The sequence below is a fragment of the Columba livia genome, chromosome 12 (genome assembly GCF_036013475.1).
Source record: "Columba livia isolate bColLiv1 breed racing homer chromosome 12, bColLiv1.pat.W.v2, whole genome shotgun sequence".
Taxonomy (NCBI): Eukaryota; Metazoa; Chordata; class Aves; order Columbiformes; family Columbidae; genus Columba; species Columba livia.
In genome coordinates, this window is record NC_088613.1 from 15,366,189 (window position 1) to 15,382,091 (window position 15,903).

The following is a 15,903-nucleotide window of genomic DNA, read 5'->3' on the forward strand; positions in this document are numbered from 1 at the left end:
ACTGACAGGCACTAACTTCAATTGAGTTTTATAGATTAGCACAAGTCAGGAACCAAGGTTCTTTAAATAAATTTCCCATTTACAACTTGCAATGACTTTTCTATAACACAGTGCAAGTGTAAACCCACTAGGAGAAGAAAAATATTACTTATAGGAAGAGCTAATCACCTTATATACGTGTATGTAGATTTATATTAGAAATACCAAAGCACTTAAGCAATAATATCATCCCATAACATACTCTATAAGCACTCACATCCTCTAATGAAAGCACACAACAAATAAACACCTTTTTTATACTGTAACTTGAAATCACTCCATACGCTGATGACATTATCTCCTACCTCATTCATTCTCCCACTCTGAAGACCATTCTCAGACTCCCAGCTGCTTTTACACTGTTCACCAGTAGTTACACACTTCATTCTGCATCCACAGCAAGTCTGCACAAGTGCATGACATGATCTAAATACTACTCACCAAGTTCAGACAATGGGCCGCAAAACCCAGCAATAAAATCTGAACAATAAAAATCATCCTTAAGCATGAGGATCTGGGTTGTTGTGCTTTTTTTTTGTTGTTGCTGTAAAGCATTGGGATTTCCCTATGATGTCCACATTGGCAGATAACTCTCAGCTATATTTTGTCACCTTCTAATGGATCACACAACCATACACGCTATTTGAACAATCTGAAGCAAGGAAAATATGACTTCTGCATTTGAAATGTACATGATGAGGCTGAATAACAATTTCAGATATAGTTTTAATGAGGACACCAGAATGACTTGCACTCATCCCACCAGATTTATCCTTTTGAGGGAAGGAGGAGGATTCTGACAAAAGGCGCCAAAACAAAATTCACAGAAGAGACAGTGTGTATCAAGCATACCGCTACAGCGTTAATTCATCCCTTTGTGACAATGAAAAAAATAAAGTGCTGATCCTCATTACTAAGGATCAGTATAATTTACTATTATCATCGCAGGAGGTTCAAGAACATCAGAACACTGAAGTATTGAGAAAACCATTAGACCTCTCTGACAAATGTCAGTGGGACTTGCATAGGTGTGAACAGAGGTGTCTCTCTCTTCCTCATCCCCACCGTCCCTTGGGTCTTCAGTTACTCTCAGCTCAGTATGCGGTAGTAAATCCCCAGGGGGACTCATCCTAAAGGAGAGGCTGCAGCACAAGGTGGTGTTGAGAAACAGCAACTCCACCGTTGTCTTTTTTCCTTTTTTCACGTCCCTGAGGCAGAGGACTGCCTACAGGCTCAGTCCAGCACTATCCCCTTCCTGGACCTCATAGGTGCCCACCAATCCCACACACAAAACTACTCAGGCACCTTCCTGAAGAAATAAGGTACATTTATACACATAAACCTCCTTATCTTCAACCTCCCCCTGCTAAAACAGTCAAGTCCTGTAGGTGGGACTGACCAGACCCCTCTTGAGTGATGAAAGTTACAGGAGGGAGTCTGGGCTGAGGCAGTATTTAACAGAGCAGCAGAACTAGTATTACAGACGATATAGAGACAATCAGTTCTCCAAATCAGAAAGCACTGGTGGCACACTAGTATCACTTACACTTGGGTACACACCTGGGTATGTTAAGGAGGAGGGGTAGGGAAGGAGCATATTATAGCTAGTCTTCACTTTTTGGAACAGCAGATGAAAGGTCTACAGAGTTTCACTGTAAAGGAACACACTTCAAAGGAGAGTTCAAGACAAATAAGATTTTGTCAGCTCTGACTACAAAATTAGAGGAAGGGGGAGTAGCAAAAAGGTATTCTATATCTATTCCCATAAAATATAGTATGATTTTTCAATTAGAGAGTAGTCCCTAAACAACAAATATCTGAATTCATTTTCCCTTTCATGTAAACTTTTAAAAAGTTAACAGCCAGAGGAAGAGATTGTAAAAGTCTGAAACTGACTCCTGTTAAAGTATGAGCCTTTTAGTTAATTTCACCACTTGTTAACAGCTGAAGGTGTTAGTCAAGCACCTTCAAAACATGAAGTTAATGATCGCCTTTGCAGTCTCCCCGTTTCAAGGCCTGGCCACTCCAGGGAAGCTGGGACAGCATCCCTCTCCCAAAGACAAGAAACGAAATTCTTCCCCAGGCCACCTTCTATGCACTCTCTGCAACCCTGCACACATCTACCGTCTCCACTAGCATCTCTACTTGGGTTTACAAAAGCAGAAATGCAACCCCTCAGGAAAATCGAGTCCTAGCCTGAGGCGCAGTCCTCTGACAAACCATGCCCGCAAGCCTCCAGCCTCCTGTCACATCCAGGTGTGACTTACAGATGCAGGTGAAGGCTCACAGGAAAGAGCCCAGAGACCTCTTCAAGAGGGTCCTTTGGAGGGGGCGGGGGGGAAGGCAGGCGGGGGTTTCTTTACCCTCCATTGTCCTGGAGGAACAGCGGGTTCAGCGCACGCACAAAGCTCGCCCAGGCTTCCCCGCCTCGCACTCCCTCTCCCTCCTGCCTCTCCGCAGCCGCCGGCGAGCCCAGCCGTGCCCGCGGCGCGCAGGTACCGCGCACAGCCGGCCCGGGGAGCCCGTGCCCGCGGCGGGCACTGCCCGGAACGGGCCGAGCGGGACCCGGCACCTGCGGGCAGCTCGGCACAGCCCCTCCCGCGCGGCCCGGCCTCGCGCCGCCGACCCCCGCCCGCCTCCTGTCAGGGGCCGCGGCCCGGGCGGCCCCTCAGCCCCAGCGCGGCCACCCCGCTGTTGAAGGGGCTCGAAGACCACCCCCGCGGTTCTGCACCGCCAGGCAGTGTCTGAGGAGAACAAGGAGGATGCCCCACACTCACCGCCGCCACCGCCTCCTCCGGCCCCCAGCACCCCAGCAGCAGCACCAGGCAGCCGGCTGCCAGGCTACGCCTCCACCACCGCGGCTCCATCCTGCCCGCTCAGGAGCTGCGGAGCTGGCCCTGCGGCGCGGGCATAGCCCGGCAGAGCAACGCAGCTCCCTCCCCGCAGGTCCCGCTGGCCGCCCCGACTCCAACGCCCGCCCCTCTGCCGCACTCGCCCGCTTCTCCCGGCTCAAGTCCTCCCGGGACTACTTGCCCCACAGTATTCATCCGCACCGTGGGCGGGCGAGTGGCCCCAGCGGGGGTGCGCGCATGTGGTATGAGGGGAAGGGTAGACAGCCGCCCCACACTAATGGGGTTATGATTCCCCACTGCCCGCCTCCACCCTGCGCACCGGGGTTTTGTCGTCTCGAAGGGCGGGTGCCTGCCTCTCCCCGCCCCGTACCTCCACCGGGCGGGCAGCCGCTGGACCCCGGACTATTTTCTCCGGCGGAGGCAGCTCGGTGTGTGGAGGCTGGGGGGAGCTGCTGGTAGTGCCGGGTCGCACCTCAGGAGGGGCTGGGCGGCGGGTGAGGGGCTGTGCGGGGCGCTCGGCACGGCATAGCACAGCACAGCACAGCCTGGCCGGTTCAGTCCCGTTCGCCCGGCTCTACTCAGGTGCGACGTCTCGGCGAAGACCGCGCAAACTTTTTGCCTGGGCACGCTGTGGCACGGTGCACACCAGCGTAGGGAGTGGAAGGCGCCGGGGGCCCTGAGGGGACTGGGGCTCCGCAGGGCAGCGGCGGGAAGCAAGCGCTGAGCGAGGCACTCTCGGTCCTGCGTCGTCATGGGGGAGCGAGTCTGTGAAGCAACCGCACCGCGGAGGTGAACGGCGGCAGCCCCCAGCGCGCCCGCCCCGAGTGCCGCCGGCGGGCCCTCCTCTTCCTCTGGCGGCGCGGAGCCGGTGCCCGCGCGGAGCAGCAGCGCGTAACGGGGCTGCGCCCCCGCCGCAACCCCCGCCGGCCGCCTGAGGATGGGCCGCGGCTGCGCCTCCGCCCCGGGGCGCGCAGGGTGAGTGCTGGGGCGCGCGCCCCCCCTCCCCGGGTGCCCCCCAACCCCACGGGTGACTCTGTCCGTTCGTCTCCCCGCAGGGCGCTGGTGCTGCTGCTCCTCTGCTTGGGCGCGGAGCTGGCGAGTGGGGTAAGTGTGCAGGTCCCGGACGTGCCTGGTTAAACCTGTCGGGGTTTGGGCATCCTTGGGCCAACAGACACCCTCCCGCCCCTCTCCGAAAGTTTTGTGGTTTGTTTTTAATTGCCGAACACCTCTGCTCCGAAGTTCCTTTGTGCTTTTCTTTCGTCTCCTCGACTTTGATCCGTTTTTGCAAGGTACGCTGAGGTGGAAGAGCATCTGCGTTCAGTGTAACAGCTTTGTGTGCCTGAAAGGATGATCAGTATCTCCCTTGGCAAGCGGCTTCCTTTCATTCTTTCTCAGCCTCTTCTCAAACCTTTCTGTTAAAAGCTGACCCTTTAGATCCTTGCTCACGAGGGATCCATCCTAGAACACCTCATAAAGGTTATGTGAGAAGCTGAAAGATTAAGCTTCTCAGTGTTGTGTCAGGGTTCATGACTGAATTAGTTGATGTGTGATAAATTCAAAGTTGGCAATGACTTTATGATATGTCAGTCTGACAATTTTAGGACATAAACGCAGTTTTTCTCTTGCTGTTACTAATTAATGTTTAAACAGATTAGTAAGGGGTTGCCGGCTTTTAAATGTTCATTTTTTTTGTGTATGTTGTAATAGATTTTCTGCAACTGGGATGCTGAAATAGCCTACTCAACTGTAGTGAATAAGAGTCCTTTGGAAAATCTGTAGCCTAAACTGACGTACAGTCAGCAGTTAAAAAACCCTTTGTTATATTGTGATGCAGATTATTATTGTACAATACTCTAATCTTTGTGGTCTGGATTTTGTAGCACATATGCAACGATGAGTAATGGAAGTATAATGTCCCTCAAGTGTGCTTACCTTATTTCAACTTCTAGCAGACTTCTAACAAAAACAGTTAAAACATGGGTTCTTGATTTGTCAGACAATATTTTTCTACTGCTTTTGCTACTCTTGATTAAATTTTTAAAGATTTAGAATATATTTCTGTGCAACTGAGAAGAAATAATCTGAAAAGGCTTTAATAGCAGACAGGCTTATACTTTTCATAAATGTGAAAGGCTTGATTCTACTTTGCACTTTTTATAATCAATTGCACTAGTAGAATTTCATCATCCTGATCAGGTGGTAGTTACAAGCTCTAATCTTCTCAAAGATTAAAAGATTAGACAATGTGGGAAGCTGTGAGAGTTTTGTTTCTTCATTTTTTTTTTTTTTTTCAACAAAACCAAGGACTGTTCTTCCAAGTGTTCTTGCTTCAGTGGAATCTCTGTGGAAGTGACTTTTATAAAGCAACTATTTTCAAGGGTTTTTGAAATGCATTAGTGCTGCATTTTGCAGTAATTTTTATAAGTTCATGCATTATGTCAGGGAAATTATTCCTGATTGATGCAGATGGAACTGAGAGCAGGTATTTAATTGTTTACTCCCATTTTGCTTCATACCTGTTGGAAAGCACATCTGTTAAGCAGTCAGTTTCTTGTTAATTCCTTGACATGTTTCATTGCCCATAAAGGATCTTTGTCAACTTACCTCTATTGCAATGAATAAGATTAATATTTACATGCCATTTCTAAGTCTTCTTGCCTGTTTTTTTGAGGGTTAGAAAACAAGCAAAATCTTTCTTGTTGTGTTATCAGTCTAAAAGTATGGAAAAGAAACAGGCAAGGGTCCTTAAAATACTTAGTTTAGTGCTTTATATGCTTAAGCGATTAATGCATTTAAGTATTCTTATTAAAAATGCGGTCAAACGTGCTCAACAGGAATGATAGACAACTATGTTTTTTGTCAACTTTTCAGATACAGTAGTAGGTGAATGACTTTCTGGTATTGCTGAATTAAAAACACAACGCTAACACCTTCCAGCATGAAGTGAGCTGTTAAGAGAAAATACAAATGGTGGAAATTGTTTTTGCGGTAATCAGAGCTTTCTTAGGAAAAGCAGGATCTGAAATGTTTCATAATAGTTCTCTGCTATATAATTTAAAGTGACTGAGCATAGTGAAGTACAATTTTAATAAAATGAGGTTAAAACTTTAGGCTAATAAGAAATACTAAAACTTCCAGAAGACTATTCACAGAGACAGTCAACTATTAAAAGCACTTGTTGCTGAAGATGGTGTGATTTAAAACTTTGTTCATCTTCTTTTTCTTTCAATTAATCTCATTTCAATAACCTGTCTGTTGTAAAAAAAAAAAAAAATCCTAAGATATTGTAGCAAGTATGTCAGGCCAGCATCCTGAATAAAGTATCGAAAATGGCTTTGACTCAGAGGTCGCAAGTACATTCCTCTCCAATTCTCTACAATTCCTCTCCCCGTAAGAATAGGATTTTAAAGTGTATCAGAACTAATTTCTTAGCTTGTACTTTTCCTAGATATAGATTCTGATATGTTTTGAATGGCAGTACAAAATTAGCCTTGTAATGCAATCTATGTTTTCTTGAGCTAAATGTTGAAAATGTGGATGACTTGCTGTTACACTTGGGGTTACCTTGCAGGGATTGTTACCTTGTTTGTAGACCAATTGCAGAGAGTGACCTAAGAGTTTCCTCTCATAGTTTTCAGCTGAAGTCACTCCAGAAGCTATGTTTCATTCACATTTTTCATAGTTTATTATCAGCCATTTGCATTAATAATGACCCAGGAGTGTCAGTACAAGATGCTGTGAAAACGTAAGGCAACAATGCAGTACTTTCTTCAAGACATTGGTTGCACTGTAAGAAAAATGACAAAAATTGGTCCAGAGCTGGGGGGAATAAGAAAAAAAGTTGGAACAGTTCTGGAGAGGCAGATGTTTGCCTTGAGTAATCACTGCCCGCTCCTAAGGCTTTTCCATTCTTCAGGGCAAAATAAAGTTATAAGTAGAGGGACTTCTAAAAGGATAATCAGAGTTTTGCTGATGTTTCTGGGATGTCCTCTCAGTAAACATGAGGTACAGCATGAGATGAAGGTGGTCACAAAGTCTAGAGACAGTCTCTTCTAATGAAATTTGAGATTCTCATCTGTTCACAAAGCTCTCAGCTGAGCTGCATCATAGCCCTAGCAGTCCTTCTGTGCCTGCTTGAGATCATACCTGACATACAGCTGAGATGAGAACTCCTCATTTATTTCCTTTCTGCTCTTCAGCTAGTTGAGCACACCTGGAATATGTGATAGTCTGGATGTATCACAGTATGTTTGGGACTGGAAGGGACCTCAAAAGATGATCTAGTCCAATCCCCCTGCTGGGGCAGGAACGCCTGGGTGAGGTCGCACAGGAACATGTCCAGGCGGGTTTTGAATGTCTCCAGAGAAGGAGACTCCACAAGGCCCCTGGGCAGCCTGTTCCAGTGCTCTGATGTGCTATCCTAAGGAATTACTGTTAGGAGCTACTCTAAGGACTTGCTGTCAGACATGTTCTCTTGGCACAGCTGAGCTTTCAGATGGGGTTGGGTTTGCTTTTATGAGTCTGGACTTCATGTGCTGATTAACTAGACATACCCTCTTTTTCTAGCACTTGGTATCTTGTTCAGTGGAACATCTACAGTATCCAAGTAAGACAAATAAAAGCCATGTGCCAAAACCAGTTCTGGGCAGTCTGTTCTATTTTGAGTAACTGAAGCTCTGCTAGTGTATGACAAGCTAGTCCAAGTGATCTTATTTCTGTCTTCTCTTAATATATCCCAGGTTTTCTGTGTGATTTTTTTTTTAATATATCTATGATACAAATATTTGGTAATGACTTTATATTTAATTTCTATTGGACCAGCTTAATTGAACCAAGCTCAGTGTTTTCAGTGGCCTTATGCCAAAAATAAATGTTGTCCCGGAGCTCTGACAGAGGGGGAAAAATAGCTGTTCAATTGTGGATATTTAAAATCACAGTTGCAGCTCTCATCGTTCCACTTTCCAGTTCAGTTTCTGCAAATACGATCTTGTCCATTATGTCTTATTTAAAATGTATTTTTCTGTTTCTTTACCATTTTAATCAGTATTTGTAAGTATGCAATCCTTCTGTAACTTGACTTTTACAGCTGTATCTTACATAGGAGTGAGCTGTACCAGGAAAGAAGTAATATCTGTAGTAAGGCTACCTGTGTGAGGAAGTAGCCTACAGAATTCAAGAAATAATGTAAAATGCAAGCTTAATCTCATAAATTTCCGGGTTTGTTTACTGAAAAAGGCACTTCTAATCTGTATGGATGCATGGGTGTAGAGACATTTGTTTGGTGAAGATTTGTGTAGAGAATAAGAGTAATCATGCTGCAAAGGTCAAATTTGAAGAGTTATAAATCTGTAGCAAAATAATTAGAATTACAGGCTGGTTCACTAGTGAAATAAAGAGAATTACTTAAAAAAAAAAAAAAATAGGCAGTTCATAATGCTGATAGTTATCTAGGCCTTGCCAAGGCATTGAATTTTATGGAAGTTTTCATTAAAAGCTGAATATGCCTTTTTCTCTCATCTGAACAAATTGTTTATTTGCTGAACATTTTCTGTGCACTGAAGATAACTGAGAATAAAACGTGCCATTTTATTTGGCACTCACATATTGTTTCAGGTAACAGCAGCTATGAAATTAAGTAATACATGTGATTGTATTCTGAAGAGCTTTTTTATATCTTCACCCATGTAAGGCTGTGGCTGCCTTTTGCACAGGTGTGAAAGGCTTCGTGTGACCTGCAGAAGTGTTTTGTTTCCCCTTCTGGAGAAGCCAACCGTACTGCCAGCTGCTGGTAACTCCCTGATCTATAGGGGGAGAAAAGAACTATTTATTCTTCATATCCCCAAAGACACAGCATCCATTCAGGCAGGGTTGTCCAAGTATTGCCAGCTCTTGGAGTTTAATCAGAATTTTTTTTTTGATCCATAGGAAGCTGCAGTGTTTTTGGAAAGGGGTGTAATTGATCCAAAAGCTATCTAGTACTTGTAAATTTATTCTGCATTGTTTCTGCAAGTACTTTTGCTGCTGAGTGCTGACTGGAGCATCATGATTAGACACCCAGCTAGTCTCTTGTCAGACAGTATCCGAGAATATGAGCTACCTGGTTTTTGAGCATCTTTTAAGATTAGCCTGAAAGGGAGAGCTACAAAATGCTGCAAAGCTAATGATTCTGTTTTAAACAGTGCTGAGGAAACAGAAACGGATTTCAGAGATGCTAGCCAGTTTTAACCTTTTGTCAGTGCCTTTTATGGGATTATCAGTTAGCACTATCATGTTTGCATAGTCCTTGCTCTCTTGGTTACCTTCATCTTGAGAGAGTCAACGCTGTGAACCAAACCGGGCTGTTTGCTTCAGTCCACTGTGCTGTCAATACCTACTGTATTCTGAGTTTGCCTTATTCACTCCTGGATCTATTTTCTCCTATTTAGCTGGAACCTGCTGCACTTTGTGCAGCCTCCAGCCCTTGCCTCAACGTGCTCCAAGCTCCTCTGCCTTTCTAGCTCACCTTTGAGCCTTGGCAGTCTTGGGAGGCTGCCAGTGTGACTCCCAGCAGTTCACCCTATTGGGCTTTTTCTGGTGCCTCACTTAGCAGCAGTGAGGACGTGTCAGTGCCTGTTACCTAGGAATCTCTGTTGCACAAATCTGTTTTTTGAAAGGGTTGCACAGAATGTTTGTTTGTTTTCCCTCTGCTAATAGGAACAAACAAAGACTGACACAAGGATTTGGGAAGATCTCAGTGTGATGTATAACACAGGTAAAATCTAAACATCTAGGTGTTGTATCCAGACTAATTGGGAGCTAGCTAGAAGAGGCAATACATCAAGGTTTCTATAAGAAATGAGGGCAATATTTCCTTTTCCTTTGGTTTTGCATATTTGTCATTTTTCCATTGCAGTTGGATGTGAAAGAGGTTGCAAACAAGGTAACAACAGCAACATTAGCTGTTTCTTTAACATTCTGTTTTGGCTGGCAGAAGGATCAAGACCTGCCACTTTCTAGAGATGGGGATAAAATGTTTGTACAGGGTAAGCTGAAAGCCAACTTCATAAATTTATAGCACTGTTAGGAGGGGTTGATTTTGATGTAAAAAGCAAAGGTGGGAAGTGACAGTGCAGTTAAACAAGGACTGGACTTATAAATGCTCTTGTGCCTTTTAAAATCTCCACAAATTAATTGTCAGTGAAAATTAAAATAATCATACTTTTGTTGGCTAGTAGCATCATTGTAAAGCTCTAAATAGCGACAAATCAGTGCTTTGTCTTTTCCCAACTTTTTCTATTACCGCACGTATTTTACCTGTTCACATTGCATCAAAGAGTTTTGACATGAACTCCGTATGTTCCTTATCCTTTTGTTTGGATCACTGAAGATAGTATTTTCTATCAATGAGGGTCATGTCCACGCAAGTAGTAAGGCTGCCTTGCTATGGACATGAAATAATATCTAGCTCAAAAAAAAAAGGAATCTTAAACCACAAAGTGTTTTCTTAGAAAATGATGTAGTGATAAAAGGAATGATGAATCTATTACTCTTAATGATTTAATTTAAAGTCTACTTAGAATTCATAAGCTGGCAAGTCAGTTTTCCAGGAATTCATATATAAACATGTCTCATTACTGTAACAAAGTGAAACAGATTCATTGCTGCAATGAATAATTGCTTGACTTTCTCAAAGAGAAGCAGGACTGTTCTGAAGTTGGAATGATTCTCCTTATACCAGTCAGACTTTAGCTGTGAAGGACTGTGCAGAAATCACTTGCTCCATAGAATATATATGTATGTATTTCGAAATCAGTTTGAAATTATTACTACTGCTATAGTGAAAACACATCAAAACAATAGGAACGTGAATCATTGTATTTGATGATTAAACCTATCTCCAAAGCAGGGTGTAACTGAACTGGAAGAACATAGCCTGCAGGAGCAAAAACATTTGGCAGAAAGCAAGCTTGGAAAATTAAGAATTTATAGAAGTCTTCAGAGTTTTCCATAAAAGGAGCCTGTAGGGCTTTCAGCCTCAGCCCTCCTTGGGAGATTTTAGAATGTGTGAAAGTGTGTGTGAAGGGGTTGAAAAGTTGGAGCATTAATGTATCTTTGTAGATACCTTCTACATGAACTGCAGCACATGTGAAGTGTGGATTCAGCTGGAAGGTGAGGTTGGCAGGTCCTGTATTGCATTGCACAGTACAGCATTCTGCACAGAGCATGCCAACTCTTTTATTATCGGAAAGGATTGAAGTGTGATGGGTCTCAGACTTCTGGGCATGACTGAGGTGGTCTACAATAAGTCCTGGGTGCCAAAAGTAAGGTGCTTTATTTCCAGTATATTTCGAAATGCTTGTGCTTTTTACTTTCACTGGGGGAGCAGGTGTAACACAAATGCATTGATTGCTGTTTAGCAAAGGTTTTGTACCTGTTTTCATCTGAAACACAGTTTTTAGTGGCTCTCTCTTCTTGTAAGCTTTATATGATCATTTTTATGAAGGAGAAGTAGTGCATTTTTAACCTAATAAAGTGGCTTTGGCTTAAACTGAAAACCGCTTGGGGTATCTCCTACAGATGGTACTTGGCTTTCTGCTGTGACTTGAAAATATATAGGGAGTAAGCTTAAGAAAAATGTAGAGAACAGATGTTAATAGGGTGTTGAAGGGAAGAAGCTTTCAAACCACTCCTGTAATGAAGGTGAAGTGTTCTAGTCACCAATGTAAATAGTAGATCCTTAGCATATTTTTACCACAAATAGATGCAGGAAATACTCTTTAAACGGCCACAGAGGTTTTAAAGTTAAATGAGTTGGTGGCCATAAGCAGAATACTTCAGATGGCCTCTTCAAGGCAGTGATTATATGGTTTGCTCTGTGGTACCTTTTAACAACCTTAATCTCTGTGAATCTATAATCTTGTTAGGATTAAAACAAAAGCTGACTAGATAACTGTAGTGAGCTCCAAACTGTGGTTTGACTTAAGATCTCGTAGTGGTGTGATTTCCAAGTGTATGGGTTGGAGTGGTGGGAGCCCTCAGCAGACTCTCTGGGAGCTGAGGGCTTCCAGCACCTCAAGTAATCTGCAGAAAATCAGCTCAGAGGTTTTGCAAAGACTGCCCTATGAGACTGGGGTCTGGGTCAGAATATCTTCTAATGTTCCAGAGCATGTTTTCTGTTGAAGGTAAAATGCGTTTGCAGACCCTCCAGAGTGCTCAGAGTTGCAGGATGGGTTGGATAGTGAAATGAACATACCTGTTAAAGTTACAGCAACAGTATTCAGTCTGTTTTGTCTATTTTCTAGAGTTTATTTAACCTGGACGTGCATTTCACACTGATGCTCTTACAAAAAGACAAAATAATGTGTTGCAATTTTCACTTTGAAATACATAATCACTGATTGCATTATTATATTGCCTTTCACCCCCGCATGTGAGTGATTTGCAGCTGTCCTGCAACCATGCCTGCACATGGTATTTTGTGGCAGGCTAAATAATTATAAATAATCATTTTGGTTGGAAGAGACCCTCAAGATTGTAGAGTCCAACCATTAATGCAGCACTGCCACTAAACTATGTCCCTAAGAATCTCATCTCTGCATCTTTTAAACCCCTCCAGGGATGGTGATTCAATATCAGTGATTGAGCTGATAATAGTATTACTGTCTTGCATGTGTGAAAAAAGCTTTGCCTCAAGTCATAGAGCAAGCCAAGAGCAGGGCTGGATTGCACCTCCTCGTTCTCTGCTCTAGCCACTGGATTAAAACAGACTTTACAGCCAGGAAATGCAAAATATCACTTTGTATAATGATCATAAGTCTATTATGTAGCTTTTCTTCTTTGAAGTGTTGCACCATAGCTGGTACTGCTTTGTATGCCCTAAAGCTCTTCTATAAATGAGAAGACTTGTACAATCTGCTTTTGGAGATCTGCAAGGCTTGAACCTCTAACCACTGAGGCACAAACCTGTAAAAAGTTGATTATGGCTATTTAAAGAATCTCCGTTCAGTTGAATTCTCTTTTATGTTCTAGCATGTTACTGTGAAGTTTCCAAAGACTCTGGTTTGGTTTTATCTTTCAGCTTCACACTACCCAGCCAAGTTCTGCACATGTTTCAGAGAGGAGTGGCAAAGATTAAAAACTAGCTAGTTGCTCTCAACTGCAGTCTGACGGGGTAGAGTACAATTAATTCATGTTTATATCAGATCTCCAGTGCTACTGAGACTTTTCAGTTCCATTCAGCAGTACTTTATGAACTCCAAACCAAAATATTTTGGATAGAAGTAAACTAATATGATATTAAAAAAAAAAAAAAAAATCTGTGACTTTAAATGATTTGAGGTTTGTTGTGTGTATTTGTCTGTTTTCTGAGACATAAATCTGATTTATAAAACAGTAGATGTTGAGCAAACTTCAGCAAACAGTAACAGGAATTTAATAGTTTTCATTTTGAGTTGCTATGGGCAGAAATGTTCTGCAGCTGGCCATAGCTCTCCAAATCCATCTTCCCTTTCCTTCTTATCCCTCAGCTTGTGAAATAAAGGAAAAGGAAACCCTGGGTGGGTTGGTTTTTTTTGTTAGTTTCTTCAATTTTTTATTAATCACTGCCCAGATCTAGAATGATCGTTTTACAGTTTTCCCTGCACAGAAGACGGTCAGTCCAGCCATTTCCATGCAGTGATACTGGTTACAGATTTTGTTTGGATTATGTGATACCATTGAATTGACCAGAAATTAATTTTGCTGAGGTAGTTATATGTTTTCTATATGTAATAAGTGTTTTGTGTGTGTAAGAATAACCAGGCAAAATACTTCCAGCAACCATTTCATCAAGCTTATAATTTCCATTAAAGAAATTCCAGTGAGAAAGTTGTTTCCCTCCTCTTCATTCCGGCGTCATGAGCTCACTCACAGGAGGGCAGAGGGGCACCAGGTTTCGGGCCTGAATTCCTTTTCCCAAGGAATGTGCAGCGAGGCGCAGGTACAGGCTGGCTCCACGCCGCACTGCTTTGGAGGGGCCCTTCTGCAGTTTACAGATTAATTTACAACGCTTCTTTCTCTGCATGGTTTTGTTTTTAAAAAATAAATGAAGAGACAGCAGGATTAATCTTCACGAAGAATACTGCGAGTCTAGTTTTCAAATAATGGGTATTCTTTCTTTTTTCGTTTTGCTTTTATAGATAGGCGGTTAAAGTGTATTGGGGAGACCCTTTAAAGTTGAGGATGTGATAGAAGGAAGGTAGAAAAAATTAAAAAACACTGTGCTGTCAGGTGTAGTCCATGATACCATATTTAACTGAGGACAGTGAGCATTCAGCCTGTACCTTGCATGGTGTGTCGTTTGGGTCTCATCGAACTGATTATACTCAGTTTCTTTTGGAATTTTATTTAGTGTCTGGCATGAGTAATCCTTATTTTCCTGATGTGTTGAATGTCAGTGGCGTCCGATGCCTTATTACTTACGTGTTACCTCACACTGTATCAAAGTAACGCTAGTATCAACTTGTATCTTGAAAAAGTTGCAGAAGAGAACTAAAACGCTTCCATTAAATAAGTTCATTGTAAAACTACTATGGGAAAGTAGTTAAAATTCTACTTGAAACCAGATTCTCTGTGTAAGATGAAACCACTACAGTTCATTCAGTTATTTGGCAGACTTGTGAAATTTACTGTACTTGCTCAGTTTATATCCACCACAACCTCTGCTCCTGATAAGCCCCAAATCACTAATTCCTGTCTGATTATATCAAGAAACTGCAGCAGGGTATTGACTTGTATCAGATATTTGATGGTGAGAGCAGGAAGCTAGTATTCTGCAGATCAAACATGGGGATTTGCTTGTCACACAAGTAATAGGGAAACCTACATTCTGTTCTCAACATCGCTTATGAATGACTACATGTAACTTTCTTAAATGCTCCATGTCATGTTTGTATAATAGCTATCTGTAAAATAATTGTGCATACACTGATCCTGGTGGTTTGTATGTACATTTTCAAGGAAAGGAAAAATATTTTTATTTTTTCTTTCAAGTATTTTTGTAATAAAATTGATCTGGATGCAACTTTGATTTTGAATTTTAATTTCACAAACCTAAAGAATTTACCTGAATCTTGTACTTTTCTTTACATATATTACACTGAGGTCCCAGGAGGCTTATTAGAAATTAGGATTACATAAAAGTCTAGACTCTACCAGACAAATAGCATCTGTGAGAAGCAACAGAATTATATTTTATGGCATTACTTTGTTTTATTCAAGTTATAAAGGCATAGTGTAAATAAAGCCGTAAGTAATACAGTATATTGCTTAGGGATACAGGTGATGCCGTTATTTTCTTAGAGGATTTCAAGAGGGTTGGTATTAAGAACGCTAAGGATTTCATGAGTCTTATTTGTAGTAGCCTTAGAATGCTATTGTTTTAACAGTAGTATATGCTAATCTTTAGCAGTTCTGCAGAATATCCAGTGTTAATTTGTATTGCAAAGAACTTTTAAAAAAAAAAATTAGATGTTGGAATCATGTGAAGATGAGAACAGTCACTCTTATTTAAAACAAAATCTCGGTTTCTATCCCATGTACTTTAAAAGTAATCAACTTAAAGAAAATGTGTTCTTAGTTACTCTTTCTGTACTATTTGTTAGCAAAGGTCTTAAAACTTAAACTCTTTTGGCAAAAAAAAAAAAAAATCCTTTGAAACCTTTCTTAGGTCAGTACATTTGCCTGAAATTTGATAGTAATTAATTTAGCCTTGTTTGCTGAGTACCTGTGGTGTATAAGCTTCCATTGTTAGGGCATCTTTCCAAAATCCGAAATGAAATCTTTTCTTTCGAGTTCACTGCTCATAGAGGAGTGAATACTCATGTAACCTTTTGTTTGGTTTTCTATTGAATTTAATTTACAAACTTTGCTGGAAAATAACCTTTTGCCCTTATTAATGTATTCTGTACCACAAAGGAATCTGCAGGGCATCAGAGTGTACAATGTGCAACCCCTGCTCTTCAGTTAGAAGTTGCTGTTTGCCTCTGGAGGGGGT

The 15,903-nt window shown here is 42.2% G+C and overlaps 2 protein-coding genes across 5 annotated transcripts in view; one reads left to right on the plus strand and one right to left on the minus strand.

Annotated features, from left to right (window-relative positions):
* Nucleotides 1-3,069, minus strand: part of COL4A5 (collagen type IV alpha 5 chain) — an 82,511-nt gene extending 79,442 nt beyond the window's left edge. The window contains exon 1 of one of the 3 annotated variants that reach the window (XR_010475706.1): nucleotides 2,817-3,069. Coding sequence is in view for 2 of the 3 variants with exons in the window: in XM_065077909.1 (XP_064933981.1) it covers nucleotides 2,817-2,906 (90 nt within the window). In the remaining variant the exon portion in view is untranslated. The remainder of the gene's footprint in view (nucleotides 1-2,816) is intronic. The other 2 variants (XM_065077909.1, XM_065077910.1) reach the window with 2 other exon arrangements.
* A 233-nt stretch (nucleotides 3,070-3,302) lies between these two features.
* COL4A6 (collagen type IV alpha 6 chain) overlaps nucleotides 3,303-15,903 on the plus strand; it is a 125,054-nt gene continuing 112,453 nt past the window's right edge. Inside the window, exons 1-2 of one of the 2 annotated variants that reach the window (XM_065077908.1) lie at nucleotides 3,303-3,866; nucleotides 3,947-3,995. In XM_065077908.1, the coding sequence (XP_064933980.1) occupies nucleotides 3,829-3,866; nucleotides 3,947-3,995 (87 nt within the window). In that variant the 5' untranslated portion in view covers nucleotides 3,303-3,828. The remainder of the gene's footprint in view (nucleotides 3,867-3,946; nucleotides 3,996-15,903) is intronic. The other variant, XM_065077907.1, reaches the window with a different exon arrangement.